Source organism: Egretta garzetta, unplaced genomic scaffold (genome assembly GCF_000687185.1).
Source record: "Egretta garzetta isolate BGI_Z169 unplaced genomic scaffold, ASM68718v1 scaffold139, whole genome shotgun sequence".
Taxonomy (NCBI): Eukaryota; Metazoa; Chordata; class Aves; order Pelecaniformes; family Ardeidae; genus Egretta; species Egretta garzetta.
Window position 1 is genome coordinate 3,348,312 of NW_009260832.1, and position 21,254 is coordinate 3,369,565.

General features: G+C 38.3%; 1 protein-coding gene across 1 annotated transcript in view; it reads right to left on the reverse strand.

Annotated features, from left to right (window-relative positions):
• Window positions 1-21,254, reverse strand: part of UTRN (utrophin) — a 387,328-nt gene that overhangs the window by 208,008 nt on the left and 158,066 nt on the right. The window contains 5 exon segments of the mRNA XM_009646963.2: window positions 7,898-8,087; window positions 13,319-13,473; window positions 14,923-15,128; window positions 18,596-18,713; window positions 19,877-20,082. Of these exon segments, the coding sequence (XP_009645258.1) occupies window positions 7,898-8,087; window positions 13,319-13,473; window positions 14,923-15,128; window positions 18,596-18,713; window positions 19,877-20,082 (875 nt within the window).

The following is a 21,254-nucleotide window of genomic DNA, read 5'->3' on the forward strand; positions in this document are numbered from 1 at the left end:
GGATATACCCAATAGAAGACATTCTTTAAGGAACAATCAAGACCACAGAGCAGATGACAGCCCCTGCAAAACATTTTTCTGGTTGTTCACTTTGAGTGTCAATATGTTATGAAAGAGTTATGAAACAAAGCTGCTAACAACAATAAAGCAAAGCTTATTACACATTGTCCTGACAACATGATGCTAAGTGCACATATTTTGCCCTGGTATGCCACTAATTTCAGTGTAAAAGAATCCAATAGCAATACTAGTGAGAAGTTACATCTGGCAAAACTCACCTTGATATGAAGGAATTACTGAAAGAAAAGGTAGCAAAAGAAGAAATATCCTAAACCTTGGATTTCCTGGGGTTTTTTTTCAGCAATGCTGTAACGTCAAAGTGTTTATATTTGTTTCTGCTTTTAAGAAATTAGAAAAATGAAGACTATGAACACTGAGCAGTACTATTACATGAAGTTGCTAATAAGAGGAACAATTACGACTTTCCCAGTACAGTTCAATAATAAATCCTTGTTTATTCTTTTATAAACAGTGCAGTTTTTTAAAACAGACAAGCACCAACTTCAAGAATTTGTCTTAAATATTTCATTGGCGCTTTTTTTAATGTTTATTTCATTGGCACTCTGTTATGCTTCAGAGGATACTTCACATGAAACATTTGGATGCTAGTTCATGAAGCAACTACCCTGTACACAATGCAACAATTCATATACTCTATAGTAAATAACTTCTCTTTGGCAGAGCTGAACTACATTAGTGTATCTGCAGAGTTCACAAGACATGTACAAACTTGTGAAATTCCAAAGACAGAAGTACACAGAGCACTACAAGAAATCCCTCCTGACATGCTGTCATAGTTGCTTTCAATTTATAATTTCCACACCATTTTCCCCTCTGAGTATTAGCATTTCCATCACTAGACTCCCATATATCATTGCCTTATATTGACACCTGCTGGAAGTGACTGGGACTGTAAACCATTCCCTTTTCCCCCTCAGTCGGTGTCTGATTTAACTCTACAGGCAGACCAACAATTCTACTTTTAGTAAACTAAGTACAGACATCTGAAAAACTAAGCCACATGACTTTTTAACAAACAGAAAAACATACAATGTGTAATTTTAAGCTACACAAATATTCCCAAGGCTATTGCTGCATAGGTCCTCAATCAGAAAATATATTTTAATAACAGCCTTTGACAAGATTTTTTTTCACTAACCCTTGGGTAGATATAAACTCAACAAATTAAGTATCCAACCATTTACTAGGTGCTCAGGCTAATTAGCAAATAATTATTACTGCAAGAGTCACTAAGTAGCTCTTCTTTGACAAGCATTGTTACAAACAAGCTTATACACAAAAACGTGACTAAATAGGTTTTAAAGCACTTTTAATATCCTAATGCTTATGAAAAGACAATTTAAAAACCTGTCTTTACATTAATGAAAAAAGATTTGCCTTGTTCACAAAAGCAAATGGGGCTGTTTAATGATAGAATTGATAAAGACACGAATAACCGAGACATGCTTGTTAAAATAGCTGGTATGTACACAGACTACTGTGTATCATTCTTCATAATGAAGATACACCTCTTAGTACAGCTTTGTAAACAGAAGTACTCGGAAACACCCATTTGAAAACAACGTGATTTTCCCCACATGCCAGAACTTCCTCTACAAGCTTCACTGTTATGAACCAGATTCTGCATTATATCCTTTTTTACTTCCAAACTCTACTATAGAGGTGGAATCTCTTTTACTTGATGTAATTTTTGTATTTCTCATAGTAGAAAACATGTATCAGATTGAGGCAAGTATGAGTTACAGTGGCTTTGCTTTATCATCCGAACAAGACATGGTCACGTACTTTGGTTTTCATACACCTTGCATGCAAAACTCAGGCATAGTTTCACCAAAAACCATGGGCAGTTTTAAAGTATCACAAGGATGAAGAATAAAAAAAAACAAGTTCAAAGGCAGCCAAATAGAATTTCTCTAAGGTTATGTCAGCATACAACTGAAGAACTCTCCAATTTTATGTTTTTCCAAAGTTATGAAGCAGGGTCCCTATATTGAAGTCAATAATACACCACAGTATGACCATGCCACACAGGCACCCAACATCATGGCAGTATTAACTCATAGACTTTACAGACCAGTTTGAAATGTATTATTTTTTTATTTTAATCTGTTGAGTGATCGACCTACTTAAAAAAATTATTTTTCTTACGTAGCTTAGATCATTACCACAGAATTAAAGTTCTGAACTACTGAACCTGTACAAAAAATAAAAAGGTAAACAGAGTCTTGGTGGAAGCAGAAATAGTCAGCCACCAAAACAGATAACAGCAAAAATACCAGTATGAATGGTAGCCTATGTCAACGTGCTTTTCCTCCAATGTCTCTATTTTTTATCTCTGAAAGAACTCTATAAATACAAGCAGGTGAAGTCAAAATTTCATGGCTGCGTATTAGTCTGCTGAACTCATTCCTAATTAAAAGTTTCATAAAACTCAAAACCAAAAACACTGGGCATGGAGGAACACAGTTATTCTACATAATGGGTACCCAGGAGTTAACATACTACACTTACCAAGAATTAACCAACTCCTCTGGAAAAGGAGATGCAGTAGTATTTTACAAAAGATCATTGAATATTAACAGTTTCCTTCCAGACACTTAAATGGTAGAGCACTTTTAAAAAAAAAAAAAATGTATCACTGACAAGCACAGGGATTTTTTGCATTGCATTCTTTAACAAAATACGCACATGAGAGCATGTCAGGCTTTAAAAACACACTAGATAGCCTAGATACTTTTGACACTCATCCCATTCTTATATTCTTTTCTTTTTATCTCAGCAAAACAGAGTTAGCATTAGACACTCTCAAGATTTAGGGCTTACATTTCTTACCTTACAAAGCTTCTGGTAACGGGGAGAAGAAACTGCCATCCTCTGTAAACGATGCAACAACACCACAACTTTCTGCAGAGACGTTCTCACCACAGCCATCATTTTAAGTTTGCCACACTTCTGAAGACACCTCAGAATTTGCATTATAAATGAAGAGCAACTATCATTTCCTCCCGGTCACTGGACAATGATTTGCCAGCTTTCTGAGCATGCTCTCTTCCAGGACTGCTTTTGCAAGCCACAGGCTTTATACGTTTCAAAGGCAAAGGAGGTTGATATAGCATAAGTTTCTCTCCCAAAATAACCTCACGAAACAAATGCAAATAAAAAAAAAAAGCCTTCGTGGGTTCTTCTAAACAGTATTGCTCAGATCTGCTTGTGCAGAGTAAATGAAGTTGTTGAGCAGCCGAGCGTCTGCCACCATTCAGGAGTGCACCAAATAGCCAGGAAAGGTTATTAATTTAAGCCTGAAAGCTGCAGGAACAAAAAAGGAATTCCTTCAGGAAGACGGCTCCAGCGTATCACAACAGTTGCTCTCCCCTAGTAGCTGCTTTCTATCGGCAGGCTGAGCATTTGCTCCCTCACTCTGGGAAAAGATGCTCTCGCTCTCAGACTAAACGCAGCTCTGGCAGAGCTGTGGAGTGAGTGAATAACAGACTGTGTTATAAATCTTGAGAGAGGAGCAGAGGGATACCTGCCCTAATTATATCAGCCATACGTTAAAGGCTAATAAATCACACAGGCACTTCGCAAAACTAGATTACCCAATACAAAAGGAAAAACCGCAGGGGGTAAACCTCTCTACTATGAAAACTCTCTTAAAGCTAATTTAGTCAAAGGGATCTCAAAGGATTCTCACTTGCACCAGAAAGAGTAGGAGTGCTTTTCAGGAGCCGTTTCCAATTAAAAGCTTTCCCTGAATGACTTATTAGGGCAGGAAAGAATAGGGGTTTGACAAATTAAAAGCATTCAGTTGCACCATCACCCCTTTATCTAGCCATCCTTGAATCCAAAGCACTAACATCATTTTGATGTTTTTCCCATGACAAAGCAGAATTATTTAAGCCATCTGAGGATGGCAGTAGGACATTCAAGAGCATGGAAGTGGTTTGCTACCAGGGAGGCACTCCCAATGCAATACAGCTATTTCTTACTACTTCCAGAGGTGCTATGATGAATCTACTCAAACTTGTATTAGAGGGGCTACTGTTGCAAAGGTTCAGGGAGGCCATTATCAACACAGTAGGCAGTAGACATCATGACAAGTAATCATACTGTTTAAGGTGCATATCACCACATGAACAGGTACAGACACATTTCAAGCACATCAGCACAGTATGGAGGCACCAACTACAGGTAGGATGACAAGTTCACATGATCCTAGATAACGCAGAGCTTAGATGCCAGTGCATTATACACTGGCTTGCCTCTTCTCAGGCACTTTCCATCTGAGGGGATGAATGCCTGGTGCAAGTTCTTCATACAGGACATGTAAAAACTCTTTCCATCCAATTCTGCTAACAAAGCCTTTTCATTCTTATTTTTAGAACTGAATCAATATTTCTAACAGTCCTCAGGCTCCCCTTTTACTTGTACTCCATTTTGTACCTAATCTGTCCAGCACCAATGACAACATCCTTTTGAGGAAACAGAGCCTTCATTCCGCTCTGTATATATAAATCTTACCACCTGTATTCTCCACCAGACTCACCTTCTTTCCTCATCTCCAGCACTCATTTGAACCATTCCCCAAGACCCCGTAGCTCCTGGCTTATATCCGCTCTGCTCTCCCACAAACCTGTTCCTTTAACCGACCGGCTCTAGTCTACCATCAGTAGCTGATATGCTGTTACTGAACATCTTTTGAGGAAACCTATGAAGCAGCACAAGTCTAAAAACAATGAGGCATTCAGAAATAACTGTTCAACAGCTTAACCATCTTTCTATGTAAGACAGAACCCACAGTCCACACCTGCCTCCTTTCAGTTCTGCTTTTTTCCTTCCCAGCTAATATGCAAGTTTGAATCAAGCAGCGAGACAAACAGCCCACCCCTAGTTATGTTGATTTTAATTTACAGTAAAACAAAACTCTCAAATTATTTCAAACACATTTACATCTGTAGACACAGGACTTCACAAACATTTACCCGACAATTATTACTTCTTATTTCCTAGCTCATTTTCTGAATCTTGCTTCAGATTAGGCTTTAACCTCTTTCAGGTGGTTGCTAAATGTTTTGCAACACAGACTGGAGCATTTCAGCACTAACCTGAAAGGAAAGTCTTCTGCAACATTTAGATATTGAGAGAATGAATTAAAGACACTGATGCTATAACAGTGAATTTCCTCCTTTTCAAAAAGAAATCATTACCGCACTCGAAGTTTGCATCATTAGCACAGTACTATTGCTAGCCTCAGATGCCACAATGGAATGCAAAACAAGGCTTCACCAGTGCCCAGATCACTGACTCCACTGTAAAGCGGCTAGCTTGAGCTGCAGCCAAACTAGTTAGCCCCAAAATGCAATGGAGTATAGTCCTCCCCCCACACACACACAGATGCCAGTTCATCAGATGGATCCTACTTTGAAAATGCATGACATATAAAAACATGATACATTTTTTGTTGTTGTGTCTATGTTCAGCACATATTCCACCTAGAATTTATCACACCTTAAACGTACAGTAATGTTTTACTCAATGCCTTGGGGGCAGAGGCATCTTCACACAGAGAGGAGAAAGTCACAAGCCCTGCATTCTTCTCATAACCATTTAGAAGAAATACTTCATGTATTCAACAAAGCACAAAGAACATCGTTTTATACCGCTCAATGGGGAAGAACAAGAAATAATCTTTGTTTAATCAGATATTAAGCTTAAGAACTTGCAAGGGAGTGGGCTTGATTTTTTGAAGGTACAGCAAGATGTTACAGCTTTGTTTTAGTTTTTAGAAGTTTATTTCAATATTTGAAAACAGAAAGATTGATTTTTGAGTGTTTGCCAGCATCATGATATGAATGTCTTCAGTTATATTTAAAGTGAGATTGAAAGATGGTAGGGCAAAAAGTTCATTTCGGAAGCCATTATGGTATAACAGTCTTTGACATGCTCTACTTGACTTCCTTTGGTAGTTATAAAAATAGCTCGCAGTATTACATGAAGTCATGGCTAAGTTAAGTGATTATGCTTCATGTGCACAGTGTGCAGAAGCATAGTCACAGAAAAAGATGGAAAATATCAGGTAACAGGATGCTGAACAAGTGGAGGTCATGCCCAAGCACCTACATCTGCCTTCTCAATGGTTACAAGCCAGGACACCGGGCATGGTGGAGAGCTGATTTATAGACCCTCTCCACACAGCAGGCAGTCTTGCCCAGCAGTTCTCCCCTCCCACTTTGCAACTCTGGCAATTTTAACCAGACTGCAGCACAACGAAGAGGGCAAAAAATCTTCCATGACCAAGGTGCTTCACATCTGCAGAGAGCCAACAAGCACATTGTGAAATAACAGCTTTATATTGGTGATTGACTACACAGAATGCAAGGTAATGCAGAAATATTTACACACAGCACTGCCTCATGTTGTTGGGTTCCTCTGGCCCCATTTTAGCTCTTCCACCTCTACTACACTAGTAGTTTGGAGGTTTTTTGCCAATAGAAAGTATAATATTAACTTCTAGATGTTAGTTTCACCAAGAGCCACATCTCTACAGATAAGTTACCTGACTGACCAGAATCATATAAGCATTGGTGAGTGACATCATCTTCAACAGACATAAGCTTCCACAATATATTGTTCTCTTCCTTATGATTATGGTGAGAAGCTTCTTATCAGATCCTTTAAACTGTCTTGTTTCATTTAAATTCAATGTAGACATGTTCAGATTAACAGCACTACTGAAAGCAGCACTTTTTTTTCCCCATTATAAGCTGTTCAAACCCCATGAACTTAGATTACAGACAACATTATTCCAAACCCATAGTGCAGGATTTAATAACTGATCTAGCCACGCAGTTCTGTGCATATCAAAATAACTGCGCTAAATAAGGCAAATCGAAGGAAAAAATATATTAAAACATTCAGGAGGAAGATGACACACGAACAGCGTTCACATCAGGTAAACAGGACAAAGGAAAATCATATATCATAGAAACATAAAATCCTTTTAGCCAGCAATGTTCAACTTTTTGCTGCCACAGACCCAAAAGATATTTAGGACAGCTGTCAGGTCTCCACACCCTTTCATCCTATTTTCCCTCAATACACTATACCCTTAATGCAGACTGAACCCGGCTCCTCTCTCTCCCTTCTACCTCCCCAAAGGAGATGTACGAGATATACAAAGGCAGAAACAGCCAGATGGTGTGGTACTCAGCTAGTCTGTGCTTCTCAGACAGGGAGAAGGTATCTCCTTTCTAGATTTTAGACATGCTAGGGCGTCCATATATTAAAAAGGACCGTAAGCTGTGTCAGTCAGTCTCCGGCTCAGTTTTTTCTCAGGTTTCCAATCTGTGGCCTGTACAGGAAGGCAAGCCAGCTGGGGAGCTGTTGGGCAGCAGGAGAGGGAGAAGGCATGATCCAAGCACAACAACTTCTTGCATTACTGGAAAAGTGGGAGAAAGGCGGTAGGGCAGGGATAGCAGATAGTGCAGCCCAGGAGGGCTTTACTTGGAGGGAAGTAAGTTAAATTGTTTGGATGCACAATCACACAAGATGACTTGGTTTAACCAAGTATACACTTCCTGAATACAGTCACCCTCCAAGGACATTTAAGAGCTCTCAGTGCCACAGATGTCCACAAAATTTGTACTTCAAACCTTAGGAAGAAAAATGTGCTTCCTTCACACACCCAACTTCTAAAATACTGTTTATAAATAACCTTCCAATAGGCTGCAGGTTCCCCCACTCTAGTAGACAGCTTTCCTTTATAACATTTGCCATTGAGAAAGAGCACGAATAACAGCAGTATTATTCAGTTGCTCACCTGCATCTGCTTTCTGAGGTCCCTTACGCAGGCGCTGTCCTGAGCAGTGTTCTCACGCTGGGATGCATCTGCTAGAACATTAACTGTCGTCTCTGCCTCTTGAAGCCACTTGAGGAAGCTCTCCAGATCCTTGTGTGAGGCCTGTACTGTCTTCAGCTCAGTCTCCAAGAAATTCTGCCTATCAACAGCTCTGAAAACAAGGCAAGTGTCAGAATATTCCCCCATCATAACACACAGCACTAAATACATCATAATGAAACTACTAAGAGGGAATCTGAAAGTTGTCTCTATTAAGAAACTACACATCTGTCACAGATTGTTTTATCATTATTTATATCACTGTTTCTACCCACAGATGTTCCGAACTGGTAATATATGTCACAGCCCTTTTTGAAAAGGCATGTGGAAGAAACGAAGTTATTAATTTAAAACCTAGCTTTTCCTTTTCGAGTATTACCATCACGGACTTATGCTACCCCAAATAGAAGTGTTATTGCCACATGTGAAAAGTGTGAATGCTTTTCTCATCAACAAAAATCATATGGAGTAGAAGTATTGACTGTTTGAGGGATTTTTTTTTTCTTCCTCTTTTACATCGAGCAGAAACATTCCCTCAAATTTTTAAGAGTTTAAGTGCTGAGGGATGAAAAGTCAAATGCCTGGTTGTCTTGCTGAAAGGCAAGACTTCTGACACTATCACTCAAGCAGAGTAACATGTTGCCATCGTAACTGTCAAGCCACGCTCAACATGCTTAAATCTAAAACCAAAAGACTGGCAGAAGACAGTCCAAATTTTCAATCAATCCAACAGATCTCTGGTTGGTACAAACACAAAAGTTTTTGTTTGTAACAGGATTTAAGATGTAAGGAACTCATTTAAAACCTTTGGACTATACTGTTGGTAAGCAACTTCAAAAGATTTCCCAGAAAAATGATCACATTATCCTTCTGCATAACAGAACCATTTCCTTGTCATTGAAATGAAACTCAGATGGGAAACTGTTATAGTCAGCAGTTTTAAAAGCTCTGATTAACAATGTTAATTAAAGCGTGACAAGCTAAATTTTGTCCATTTGAGGCTGTTATTCTGCAGTATCCCTTTTCCCAAAATCAGGACAAAAGAAAGAAACAAGCTGTCCCTCAACAGCACGCTGTACAGAATCCCTTAACAGGGCTACTAACTAGAATACTGCTGCTAAGCAAGTAGGAAGTTCAATTTTATTTTCACATCAAGCACTAAGCATGTTATAAAATTTCAGGGATAAAGTGATATTTAATTTCAAGTAAGACAAGGCCAAAACACTCAGCATTTGATCCTTTCACATGACTTGAACATGTTTCTTCAGACAGGCCCATCAAAATTACGTGTCTTCTGCCTCTTCCTATTCTACATAGGCTTGCTTTCCTCCTTGCCATGCTGTGGCAACAGTACTGCTCACCAGTACTGGGGAATTGCTGTGTTTAGAATCAAAAGTTTCAGAAGTAGCTAAAATATTCTTTTTAGAAAAGAAGCTGCAGGAAGTGTTCAGTACCATTCAGGATGACATTTCAAAGCAGGTATTTGGTTTACTATCTCATCAGAAAAGACAGACACAAGGAAAAGCTGTTTTCCTTCAAGGGCAGTAAGAAAATCTTGTGCAACCCCAATTCTGCCAGGCTTACATTCTTAAGTTTTAGCATAACCAACTGAATTTTCTAGAGACTACTTGCAAAAAGATAGTGTTGCAAGCCCCACTTTAGGAGCTTAGGTCTTATGCCACTTGTTAATAACTGCTTTATCCAAAATACGACTGCGTGAACCATTTCTGACTTCATGCTTGCCCAGGTTTTGGCTACAGGTAAATGACTAGCAGGGCAAGCAGCCTTCGTTCTTTCTTCTTCCTTGAAGCTCTGGAATGCTTCACCCACTCTTGAGAAAAAAAAATAATAAATAGCATGCTGGGGATTACAAATGGTTTGACAGATATTGCCTAGGAAAGATAACAAGCACCAGCTCAAAAATTAGAGCACACCAAGGAACTGCAAGAAAAATGTGAAGAAAAAGCTGTTATGAGCTCTGACTTCAAAACCCTCTCCCTCTGCAGGGATTTTCTTCCCTAGCAGGGGGTTGAGGCCAAAGGTGGAAGAACAGGAGTGACAACAGGAAGAACAGACTGGTAATAAAGGTGACCTTCAAAGAAAAAGAAAATGCCCCAAAGGATGAAACACTGTAAGTGACCCAGATCTCTAAGTCTAAGTACTGATGTACTAGATGGGAATTGAGACAACCTGAACTTTGTAGCTAATAGCATTCATTGAAGAAAGTTGTCTTCAGACTAGAGTTTTAATTTCTCAAACTTTCCGCTTGGTTGAAATTAAAGGAAAGAATGAAATCCTATTACAGGCCCTCTGCTGTCATGATATTTGAATTAAAGCTGAAAATCATCCCTTTCACTAAACATGTACTCCACCAACATAAATTAACAGATTTACACCAATGGTCTAAGATTACATGTGTGCTTTTAAAGAGGACTTGTACAGCAGTAGTGAGCAACACCTTCACAGAGCAGACGCAAATACTTTTATTTCCCTCCAGTGAAGGCCACAAATGTAAAATAGAAAATGATGGAAAATTATGTACTGCAGATTAATGACCACCCCATGCTATAAAAAGATGACTCAGATTTTCAAAGAATTCTAATACAATTAGAACAGCCTCCAAAGACAGAGGGTCCTTCCAGGATGTAAGAATTAAATGTAAGGAAAACCTGGAGAATCGTTTACAAATGCAGCTAACTTCACTTAACACAGTGATAGTGGACAAGGTCTAAGCAGACTATTAGCAAAGACACATGCAAGAAAATTGTAACTCTACTATTTAAGTTTTCATGGCACTGTTTCAGGTTTCTGTTCCATCCAATTATTTTTTTCAGATTTAAACTGAAAATATGCAATGCATACAAGTGTGTGATCAAAAGAATGTCAGAGAATAACATCTGAGACAGCACAGACAGCAACTATAATCCCTTACTGAGACACCAAAACCACACAGAATTACTACAGTTTCACCCTAACGTATAAAAATAGAACATAAATAGCCACTGGCCAGAGTATCCAATTTACACAATGTCAAGCTGAGGAGCTTCAATCTCTTAATGCCAACAGTTTTAAAATAAGCTCCTTTAACTTCACATGCCATGGCTACAGTCTACCTGATAGTGTTCTTGTGCATTTCAAGACTGTGATTCTCCCAGGTGATGTTACTAAGGACTCCTTCCACAACCTCCAAGCATGGGAACAAATTGGTATTTTAAAGCGTTATGCTATAAATACAGATCTGAGCTTACAGAAGCCATAGGGCCACATGTATGCTCCATGTACAACTCCCCCTGCATGTCCTGAGGTTTTCCAAATGAAGTAAGCCTTGTCACTCAAGGTTCACTAGCATTTCTATTTATTGCATTTAAAGTAAGTGTAAAAACATTAATTTCCTTGAAAAGGTGCTTTCACTGCACGTTGTCCCCTTTTAAATCTACTCTGCTGCTCCATGGGGTTACGTTGAACAGCTCCATGCTCTGGCTACCCACCAGCTCTTGGAGATCTCCTTTACATTCTGTCCTAGTTAAAAACCAAAGCAGATACTCATCTTCCTAAGGCTGCAGACTGCAAAACAGCAGCCCCAGTGATAATTGAGGAGCTTCAGTTATACACAACAGAATGCAATTGCTTATTATTCCAGACTTTAAGCAGATTCAAAAATAATTAGAGGCTTCCAGGCAGGAGCTCTTCTTCCTGGTCACCTGCTCTGAGCGGGGGGCAGTTTTATGCCAGCTCTATCCAAAACACTGCAAAGTTTGAATGTGAATGAGACTGCTACAGAGCTACAGTCTACTGTTACTGCTAATCCAACAACGAGCTGTTTCCCCTCCCTTTCTAATTGCATCTTCATGCCCAGATGTCACCATGACATTCAGATGAAGTTAATGGCATTTTTGGAAACAAATTATTAGTTTACTTTCAGGAAACGAAGGACCATCTGATGGTGAAAATGCTGCCATCCCTATTCTTAATGCAAACAAATGGCCAGGAAAGACCATTTCAGGAGATGACCTCATCACTATGGCCTAATTCAGAAAAAGTAAAAAGCCAAGGAACTTTTGTAATGTGCCAAAGTCTTTCCCACAGACTACTGGAAGTTTTCTGAAGAACCATGAAAAGAAGTCGTCTGCATCACATAGGATTTTTCAAGAAAGTAAAACATTTAATAATTATTCTACCTTATGTCTCAAAACATTTAGAGATTAACAATTTTCTGTTTTGTCTCAAATGATCACATGGAATGAGCCATACAAAGTTTTGCCTATTTTGTACCTCATCTTCAGCGGACATAACCAGGAAACCGGCTGCCATGCCAAAAGCACAAAATGACAGAAGTACCATTTCCCTCCAAAGAAGGAGAAAACATTCTACTCTGCTTCCTTCATGACCTACTTCTTGCCACTGCAAAGTTCTCCTCCTCTCACTCTCCAGGATATAACATCAACTTCAGAGGCTTTATTACCCAGGATTTTTATTCCCTGAAATGACACCTCATTATAAAAGCAGTTGCCCCTTTTACATGCACATATATGAACACATACATACAGACTTTGGTTGTCACCTCCCCCACTCCCATATACACAGGATCAATTTCTCTTCTGCCTCTCTAACCACAAAGCATATCATCCTTTAAGCTGTAGGCACTGAGTCACACACTATTCTAAAAATTGTCTATCATATACTAAAAAGAATTTCTGCGGATTATCTTACAGGAAAAAATATTACGCATAGGGAAATACCATATTTCATTAAGACATATTTGCAAATACATCTTAATAGAGGATGAATAGAAAGTAGTAAGTTTCAAGTAAGTCTCAGTTCCTATAGGCTCAAGGATTTTCTAGATGGGAGTGCTAGAAGCATTGCACTCAGGAACCCAAAGCTCAGCCCCATTCAGGGAAAGTTTCCATTAGATGAAAAGGCCATAATGAATTAATGCATTGGAAGAGAAAGCTGAATACTTACAGCCTGATGAAAAGAAAGCACAGCAACAAACTACAAATACGTAAAGCATACCAGCATCAAGGAACAGGAGAGGAACTGTTCAAAGACACTTTGAGAATAATAGCCACAGGCAAACCCATCAAACATGAAAGTAGTACTTTTTTTTTTTCTTATAAAACCACCACATAAATGGGAAGTCATACTGAAGCTTTCCATGGTGAACTGTGGGAATTTCCATTATCAAAACTCAAACCAGCTTCACTGTAATTGACTAATTATCCACAGTAGCCCCAAACACTGCAGTACAGCAGACAGAGAAGAGACTGCGATACACATGTATACATAGGATACAAATTTAGGACACAAACAGCTACATAGAGAGTGAAACCTTGTAATTACCTTTGGTTGAGATTAAGCCAACAAGTGTTCATTTGGTCTGTGGTTTCCTTCACCCTCCTTGTGTCATCATCACGATACTCTCGAAGAAGTTTATTAGAAAGATCATTGAATGCAGCTACCGTGATGTCACCTCTATGCAAATCCTGTACTAACAGCTAAAAAGCAATTCCAGAATGAGACATCAGAGTAAAATAAAAATCAGACTGGTTTTCATATTATGCATTTTATCATATCATAAAACCCTCTTTTTTTTTTTTTTTTTAAGAAAATGTGCCATGTTTTTCATCTAGAAGAAAAGTCTTAAAGAAAATCCTGCCAATGAATCAATCAAAACACAAACAGGGGAGGAAAAATTGTATTTGCCAGAACTGCCAAAGGCTGGAAAAATCCTCTTCTGTGTTTTACTGGCAACAGAGTAAAAACACTTCCATATATTTAGTAGCATGAATAAGTTTAAATTATGATAATAGTGGTATGAGCAGCAGCTAAAAGTGGCTTAAGTTAAGTGCACAGCATGAGAATTTGATTTCATTGTTTTGTGGGGGTTTTTTGTTTTTAAAATACATTAGATGTGTTCGCTTATTGTGGCAGGATATTCATAAGGTGCCTTGACTTTACAGAATCCTGAACTCAAGATTATTTCTAAATGAAAAAATATATTTGCATGTATATATGTCCAGTTGTATCCTATGATCTCTGTAGTATATGTTTGGGCACAGGCCTGCTTTCATTTAACAAAACAAAGCAGATCTAATAGTCCATTTCCAATCCCTTACTCACGTAGAGAAAGACTATGAAAAGCACACAGCTTCACTGTTTACTGAAATAGCTATGGATCAGTGAGAAATTCTCACAATCATACTCCCTGATTCTTTCCATACCCAGCTGCACCCCTACATTGTCCCTTCATGAATGTATATATATGTGTGTGTGTGTATACACATACACTTTTAAAAACTGTATTATAGCCCTGTTCTAAAGACTGCACTGATAAGAGCTCCTCCTCGCTGATTTGTCTCTTTAGCTCTCATCCTGTGCCACCTCCAGCCAGCCCTGCCACCAGGACAAAGGACATCAGACTTATCACAGCAGGTTTGCTGTGATATGAAAAGCAGCAAAGATTGCATGGAATTGGGGGGGGGGGGGGAAGTGTTGAATGAAGCCTGGCACCCATCAGACATGAAATTGAGGATCATTTTAAATAACTTAGTTCATTCCTGGATTTACTAAGAACTACTGTTAATAGGTTTCTATGAAGCAATACATGCTACATTCTGTGGCTGTATGACTAAGCTTCTATTGGCCTGAAGTTCAAGGTTTTTGCATAACATCATTTATTTGATACTACACTATGCTCGTTTCAACTACACTTACAAAAAGACACACATGCACACGTACCACTTGTTTCCCACCCAGGAAGCAATTCTGAGGATGTCTGATATATAAAAAAAGAGACACAATTTAGAATATATCATGCTCAAAAAGAGACAGAATTGCCAAATCAGTCCTAGAACTAAACTGTATTTGCTCATCCATTGAATCCAGTAGCACTACACAGACTGAGGAGTCTGGTAGGGGGAAAAAAAAAGTGTAGATGGTCTTACTTTGTTGTCTGAAATCTGTTTGGTAAGCATCTCTTTTGGGGCCTGCAGGAGCATACGTAGACGGATCTCACACTGCTCCATGAGGTGCTCCATTTCTTGCCTCTGCTCATCCCACTGCATGCTATCTGTCAGCATGTACTTCAGCTGCTGCTGCCGTACCTCCACGCCATGCTGGGTATTGTCCCACTGGTTCTTCACCTTCTCCACTGTGAAGGACAATATAGAATATGAAAAACCTGACAATACAGAATATGAAAAACCAGTAGCCATATCTACCACTTAATTCTCAGGACAAGAGGCAATAATTTAGTTCATTCTCAAATACAGTTGTTTCTGTGTTCAGTATTTTAATTTCCCATGTAGTTTACACATTCACACAAGCAAATGAAAAATGCGGGTGTTTGGCTACCTCTTGTTTAAGTGGGTCAGCATACAGGTAACAACTACTATTTCTGGAATATTTCAAATGCATTATTTTACTTTTAAGCACAGGCACGGGGAATGCAAATCTGCTGCAGCTGCACTACAGCAGCAGGGCTCCAAGGAGCACAATTTTAGGGTGATGGTTATACCAGCAAGTCATCTTTGTGTATCTGCAACTTAAACCAGTATAAATAAACAAATAAATAAATAAATAAATACTGTTTAGATCTGGATAGCTTATACAAAGTGAACTAAGCTTTCCAGACCACTGTGTGTTGAAGTCATTCTAGTGGCACCTGTGCTACAATTTTGGCCAAAGTAGAAACACTTCAGTAACAACCTGCTTTGGCACTTTCATTCCACCACAGGTTTCTACAGGCTTATGTAGATTACACAGCAGAACAGAGAAGCTATTGATCACAACCCATTTCCTTCAAGTATCCTGTTCCTCTCTCAATAGAGTTACATTAGATGATCAATAAACAGACTTTAACCTTTAATAAACAAAGGGTGAAAGAGACAACGTGACAAGAGCCTACAACAAAAAATGGTGTCAGGGAAAGCAGTAAGTCTCATACCTATAAATAGCATTGTACCTTTTTCTTAATACTTACAAACCATAAAAAAAAGCATATTACTTGAAAGTCTATAGAGGTGGAAACAGGTTTCCCTATTACCTGTCATGACAGTTATTAGGAACACATTATATCACTAGAACTAAAGAGTAAAAAAGCAAATGTAAAAAAGCAAACAAAACAAAAAACCTAAGCTGGATTTCTTGAGTATATCTGTACTCTGAGCAGCAACAGGTAGGCAGCTATGCAACACATCCAATATTTTCACCTTACAAGTATGCAATTTTGTTAGAAAACTAACACACTTGATACTCAGGTCACTTCAATCTTCCATGAAGTAAAAATGCCAAAACATTGTGTGTAAGCTAAATCTGCTTAGGTGAACTTTACCCTTTGCATTATTTTTTTTTTTTTTTTAACCTTTTAAAATTACACAAAGCCATTATGCTTGATCTGCTTGGGACGATCTCTTAACTTTAATACATTCAGCAATATTCTGTTTAGTTTCACAAAGCTCTCAAAGACTGTGGCAGCAAAGCTTACTTGTCAGAGTTACTGTATTATTGGCAGAACAAACCCAATAATCTGTGCAATATAGGCGCATCAGTTTCAACCCACAGGCAACTTTTGGATTAATTTCAGTTATGACATAGGTCATGCTGAATAAGAAGTTAGAAGAAAGCTTCAGTAACCCAACAGCAAATAATAATATGGAGTTTTTGTTAAAACAAAACAAAACACAGATGTTACTACACTGGATACAGAGTATGTTCAAAGGAAACCATCAGCTGCTGGGAGAGATCAGTGGTTTCACCAAAACAGCACAAGCAAATAAAGCAGGGGTGAAAGAGGCTATAACTGTGTGTGCTGGCTAATGAACTGCAGAGAAAAACTCTTAAGTGTTTAGGCTGTCCCCACAACACCTGAAGGAAAAATACCCCTGAGAAACAGCTGCCTACTTGGTTGAAATGGATAGACATTTGATGTTTACATAGTATTACTGTTATTATAAGAAGAATATTTCTTGATTTTTTTATTATTTTTTTTTTTATGAATGGCCAGGTTAATCTTACTCTCTGCCCTGTTGACATATTTCCCTTCTCTTCAGTCTCCACCAAAACACTTAAATTCTTGGTAGCCTCAGCATTCACTGGATTCAGTAAGTACATTCCTAGAAAAAGTTGTCAGGGGCACCAGTCTGGTACCAAAGGCAGAAAGATTGGAAAGAATTCCTGTTGAGACTGTGTTTTTAATTCCCAACGTCGATGCAGTAATTGGGAGGGAAGGTCCAGAAAAGGAAGCTTTTCTCTATTTCTGTGCTCCTAGCTACTTGAGTTATTAGGCTAACAACATACAGCAGGCTCACAGGAGTTTGTAGGACATCAGTATATTCCCCTCAGCCTCATCATTTAAACAATGAGGTGCATAAAGCAGTCCTGAGCTTCACTTTTCTTCAAAGAGCAAACTTTTCTATACAAATGTCAGTAGCAACAAAACCTTCAGTTTTTTTCACATTTCATGACAGGTAGCAAAATCTTCACACACTTCTATGGTATCTATTGGAAGCTTCGTCCATGGCAGCATACACAGCTTCTCTGTTCCCACCTTGGATGGGCATGACTATAGAGGAACTCAAATTTTCAATACACAGTTCCTTTATTCCTTGTTCACCTTTTTTGAAGAATCAAGAATGTTTTTTGCCTGACCAGAACTTCCCCTTGTTGACTGACTCCCACGGACTACACAGTTACTATCCTCCCCCAAGTTTCCACCCAACCCTTAGTTCTGAGTGGCTGCAAAAAGCTCAGGCCCCTACCAATCCATAGCTTCAGTGGATCTTAGACAGCAGATGCCACCTCATCAGACTCTTTAACATACCTGTGGGCTTTCTATCTGACCCCATTATTATCTCCAGCAAGTCTTATGGACACCAAAGAAATTAATGTAGATGTACTAAAGGAAAACTACATTGCAGAGGAGAACATAAGGAAATATATCTTTCCATTTTTACTTCTAACTGTGATATTTCCCACTGCATGAATTTTCTAATCTTAGCAACCGGCAAAGCTTAAGACTTCAAGGAATACATTGTCCCTTAGTTTCCAATTCTGTCAGTTGTATGTTTTTTTTCCCTAAGTATCAGTAAAAAAAATTTTCACAGGGGGTGAGGACTTTTAAACTGGAAACTCAATTTTCAAGTATGCATCAGTGACGTAAAAGCTTTACTAATTCAGTCAACAATTTCAAACGTACATACATGAAGTTATTGCCCCAACTCAATACATTCATGCTTTTCACTAATTGTCCAGTACATCATAGCTCAACAAAAATAAAGAAACATGATTAGTTCCTCTTATCAATAAATAAAAAATCCTCATCCCTGGGTCTGTGGCTGTCAGGTAACTCAAATTCTTCATAAGATATCTTGAAGTCCAGAAAAAATGTTTACCTTTGTACTTGAAAAAATGGCCAGTCAAGAAAACAAGTGGCAATTCTTGTTCCAGGAATTTTCATTAGACTGTTAGAATGAAAGCCACTTAACTGCTAAGCTTTCAGTTTGTTCAAAGAAGGCAACTTCAGCTAGGCTCAAAATCAAGAGGTTAAGACAAAGATATGAAGATTGTTTTACTGCTATGGAAACATTGTATTTGCAAACACAGAATGGAGAAACTTACATTTTTCTGTGATCACTGTCCTAATGTCTGAACTGGAAGTTTTATTTTTCAAATTCTGAGCCAATGTAAAAACAGAATCAAGCTGAGGGTGTCGCTGGTCCAGATCTGCCTTTGTTATCTGTTGAGAATTAGGATATGATTTTTAAGTCCAAAAAGCAGAATTTAGTTAACATCATCTGTATTATTTGTAGATAAACCAAACATGTATGTGTTGCCACAAGTAGATGGCTGTTCCCATTATTATTGTAACCCTTGAATTGTCACAGTATTATAGCACTGCTTTAAAAAGCAAAAATATTCTGCATTACAGTTACTGAAAATCCAGAGGTGAAGGTTAACCTGTACAAACCACACAGTTACTGCAGTATTGTGCAATATTTTCCAATATCTATTTTTCACTCTCCCATAACTTGTTTTCCTCTTACCAAGCTCTGATCATTTATGGGGGTGGGGAGAGATTGAGAAGGAAAAGAATGGGGAGAAACAATCAGACTGTATATTGTATAAAAAACATTATTCCAGTATGGCAATGGCAATGTACCAGAAGCCCATATTACAAGTATTACACAGTTAAAAGAAAGTGTTTCCAAAGTTACTGTACAACACATTATTCTTTCAAATGCCAGATTATGTTAGACACCCACAGAAACAGTCTAGCACTTGTTTAGCCTGCAGCTTTTACTCTCCAGTTACTCATGTTAATTGATATCAAGTCAAATAAAATGAACCTTAATGGTAGCATACATCTCAGAAATACTGCCCTTAGCCATGGCTCAGCATAGCATGAGCTATCAACAGAAACAAACATTTACATCATAAGCATTTATGTTACAACTTTTAATCATTTTAGCATGTCTCTGGAAATCAGTTTAGTCTAAGTACAACACAACAAATCTCATTAACAACCGCTAAAGAGTGGATCATAAAGGTCATCATCCAAGCAAATATAAAGCTGCTCCAAAGTCTTCAGCATAAGCCGTCTAGGCATTCCCCAAAAGATGCCATTTTCAGGAGGTATTCTCTATATATGCTTTGTTTGAAACAAACAAAAAAAAATAGCAGTGCCTAGCTCACACAGGGACACAAGAATTAACAGGAAATAGTAGAGGGGAGAAAAGTGTAATAACAACAGCATTTAAGGTGTCATTTTCAAGTTACACATTCACTGCAGTCAGGTTTGTTGTTTTTTTTTTTAAACACATGCAATTTCTTTGCTGAATGTACAAGCTATTAAAGCATAAGCCAATTTTCCAATCCACTAGCCTTCACAAAAACACATACTTTCATTCGTGCAATAGTCTGATTGATCTCTTCAGTATTTCCCACGGTGACTATGTTTGACTTGAGCATCTGGTCAATCAATACCAACCAGTCAGCCAGCTCAGTTGTAGTTTTATCCAGATCAGCAGGTGCAGAAAGTTCCAAAGACTGCTGAGTCTGAACAGGAATTTCCAATGCAGAAGATACTAGCACCACCTTTTGGACATCTGAAACAGAGTTTGGGGTTTTTGTTAAAGAAAAAAAAGTCATGGCCACATGCACAATTGTGGGAAGTACAGGGTTTTTTTTTTTGTAATTCCTATAAAAATGTAACAGCATCTAGAGAGAAAGCACAGTAAAATTTGTATTTGAAGTATTTTAACCACCAGAAACTAAGTAGTCAGAAATTCCTTTTGCCTTTTTTTTCTTTAAAAGGCTATTAATTATTTCATTGCATGCCAAGACTCCCCCAGATGATTCAACCTAAACAGAAAAACAAACAAGAAAACTTGCAAAGGTAAAATGACATTAAATCTAATGCAGTGAAGCTAAACACTCTTGGACACAAAAGGGAATTGACCCTTATTAAGCAAAAAAACCAATCCTTTCATTTAAGATAAATGTCTAAAATAGTCTTCCTCACTTTTGTATTATGTGGCAGAAAGGTTTTCCCCACTTTTGGCTTGGAATTCACTTAAGCAAAATTAGTCGAGCTACTCCAGTAGATGCTTCATGGACTTGGCAATACACAACTGTCCTAAAAAGGGACAGATGCCAGCTAGTTCAGACCCATCCTTCCTAACTTTTAATCCGACATTGCAAAGAAAGGAGGAATAAGCTGTGAACAGTAAGATTTGCTCCAGAAGCTGTGTTTGGTTGTGTTCTAGTTCCAAGAAAACACTAAGTTAAATCAAGCTGGAGAACAAATATTACACACTTGCCTCAAGCAATGAAATACAGGAGTTTTACTTAAACACCCTATATGAAAAGAAAACAAGCTGAATCAAGGTTTTTGAAAGGCTTGAACAAAAGTTGGGTTTCCTCCTTTAAATTCTGTTTATTGCTGCTGAATTGAAAAAAAAAAAAAAGAGTTAATTTACTGAAGTTCAAGATGCAAATTCTTTCAGGCAAGGGCTGTCTTTTTTTACCTACTTTTCTAAAAAGGAGACCTGGGTATCTTGTTTATATTCTGTATCTGCTGATCTGCCTCCAACAACTTGAAAAGATGGCCAGTATCAGTGTCTGATACACAAACATATCATATTTAGACAGCTTCCCCTACAAGACTCAGGAAGATAAGTACGGAGCAGACAAGAAAGACCTATCTGTGTCCCTGCTGAGTTGAAAGATGCAGAATGTCCTTTATTTATAGGACTGCAGAGAATCTGCATGCAGAAGA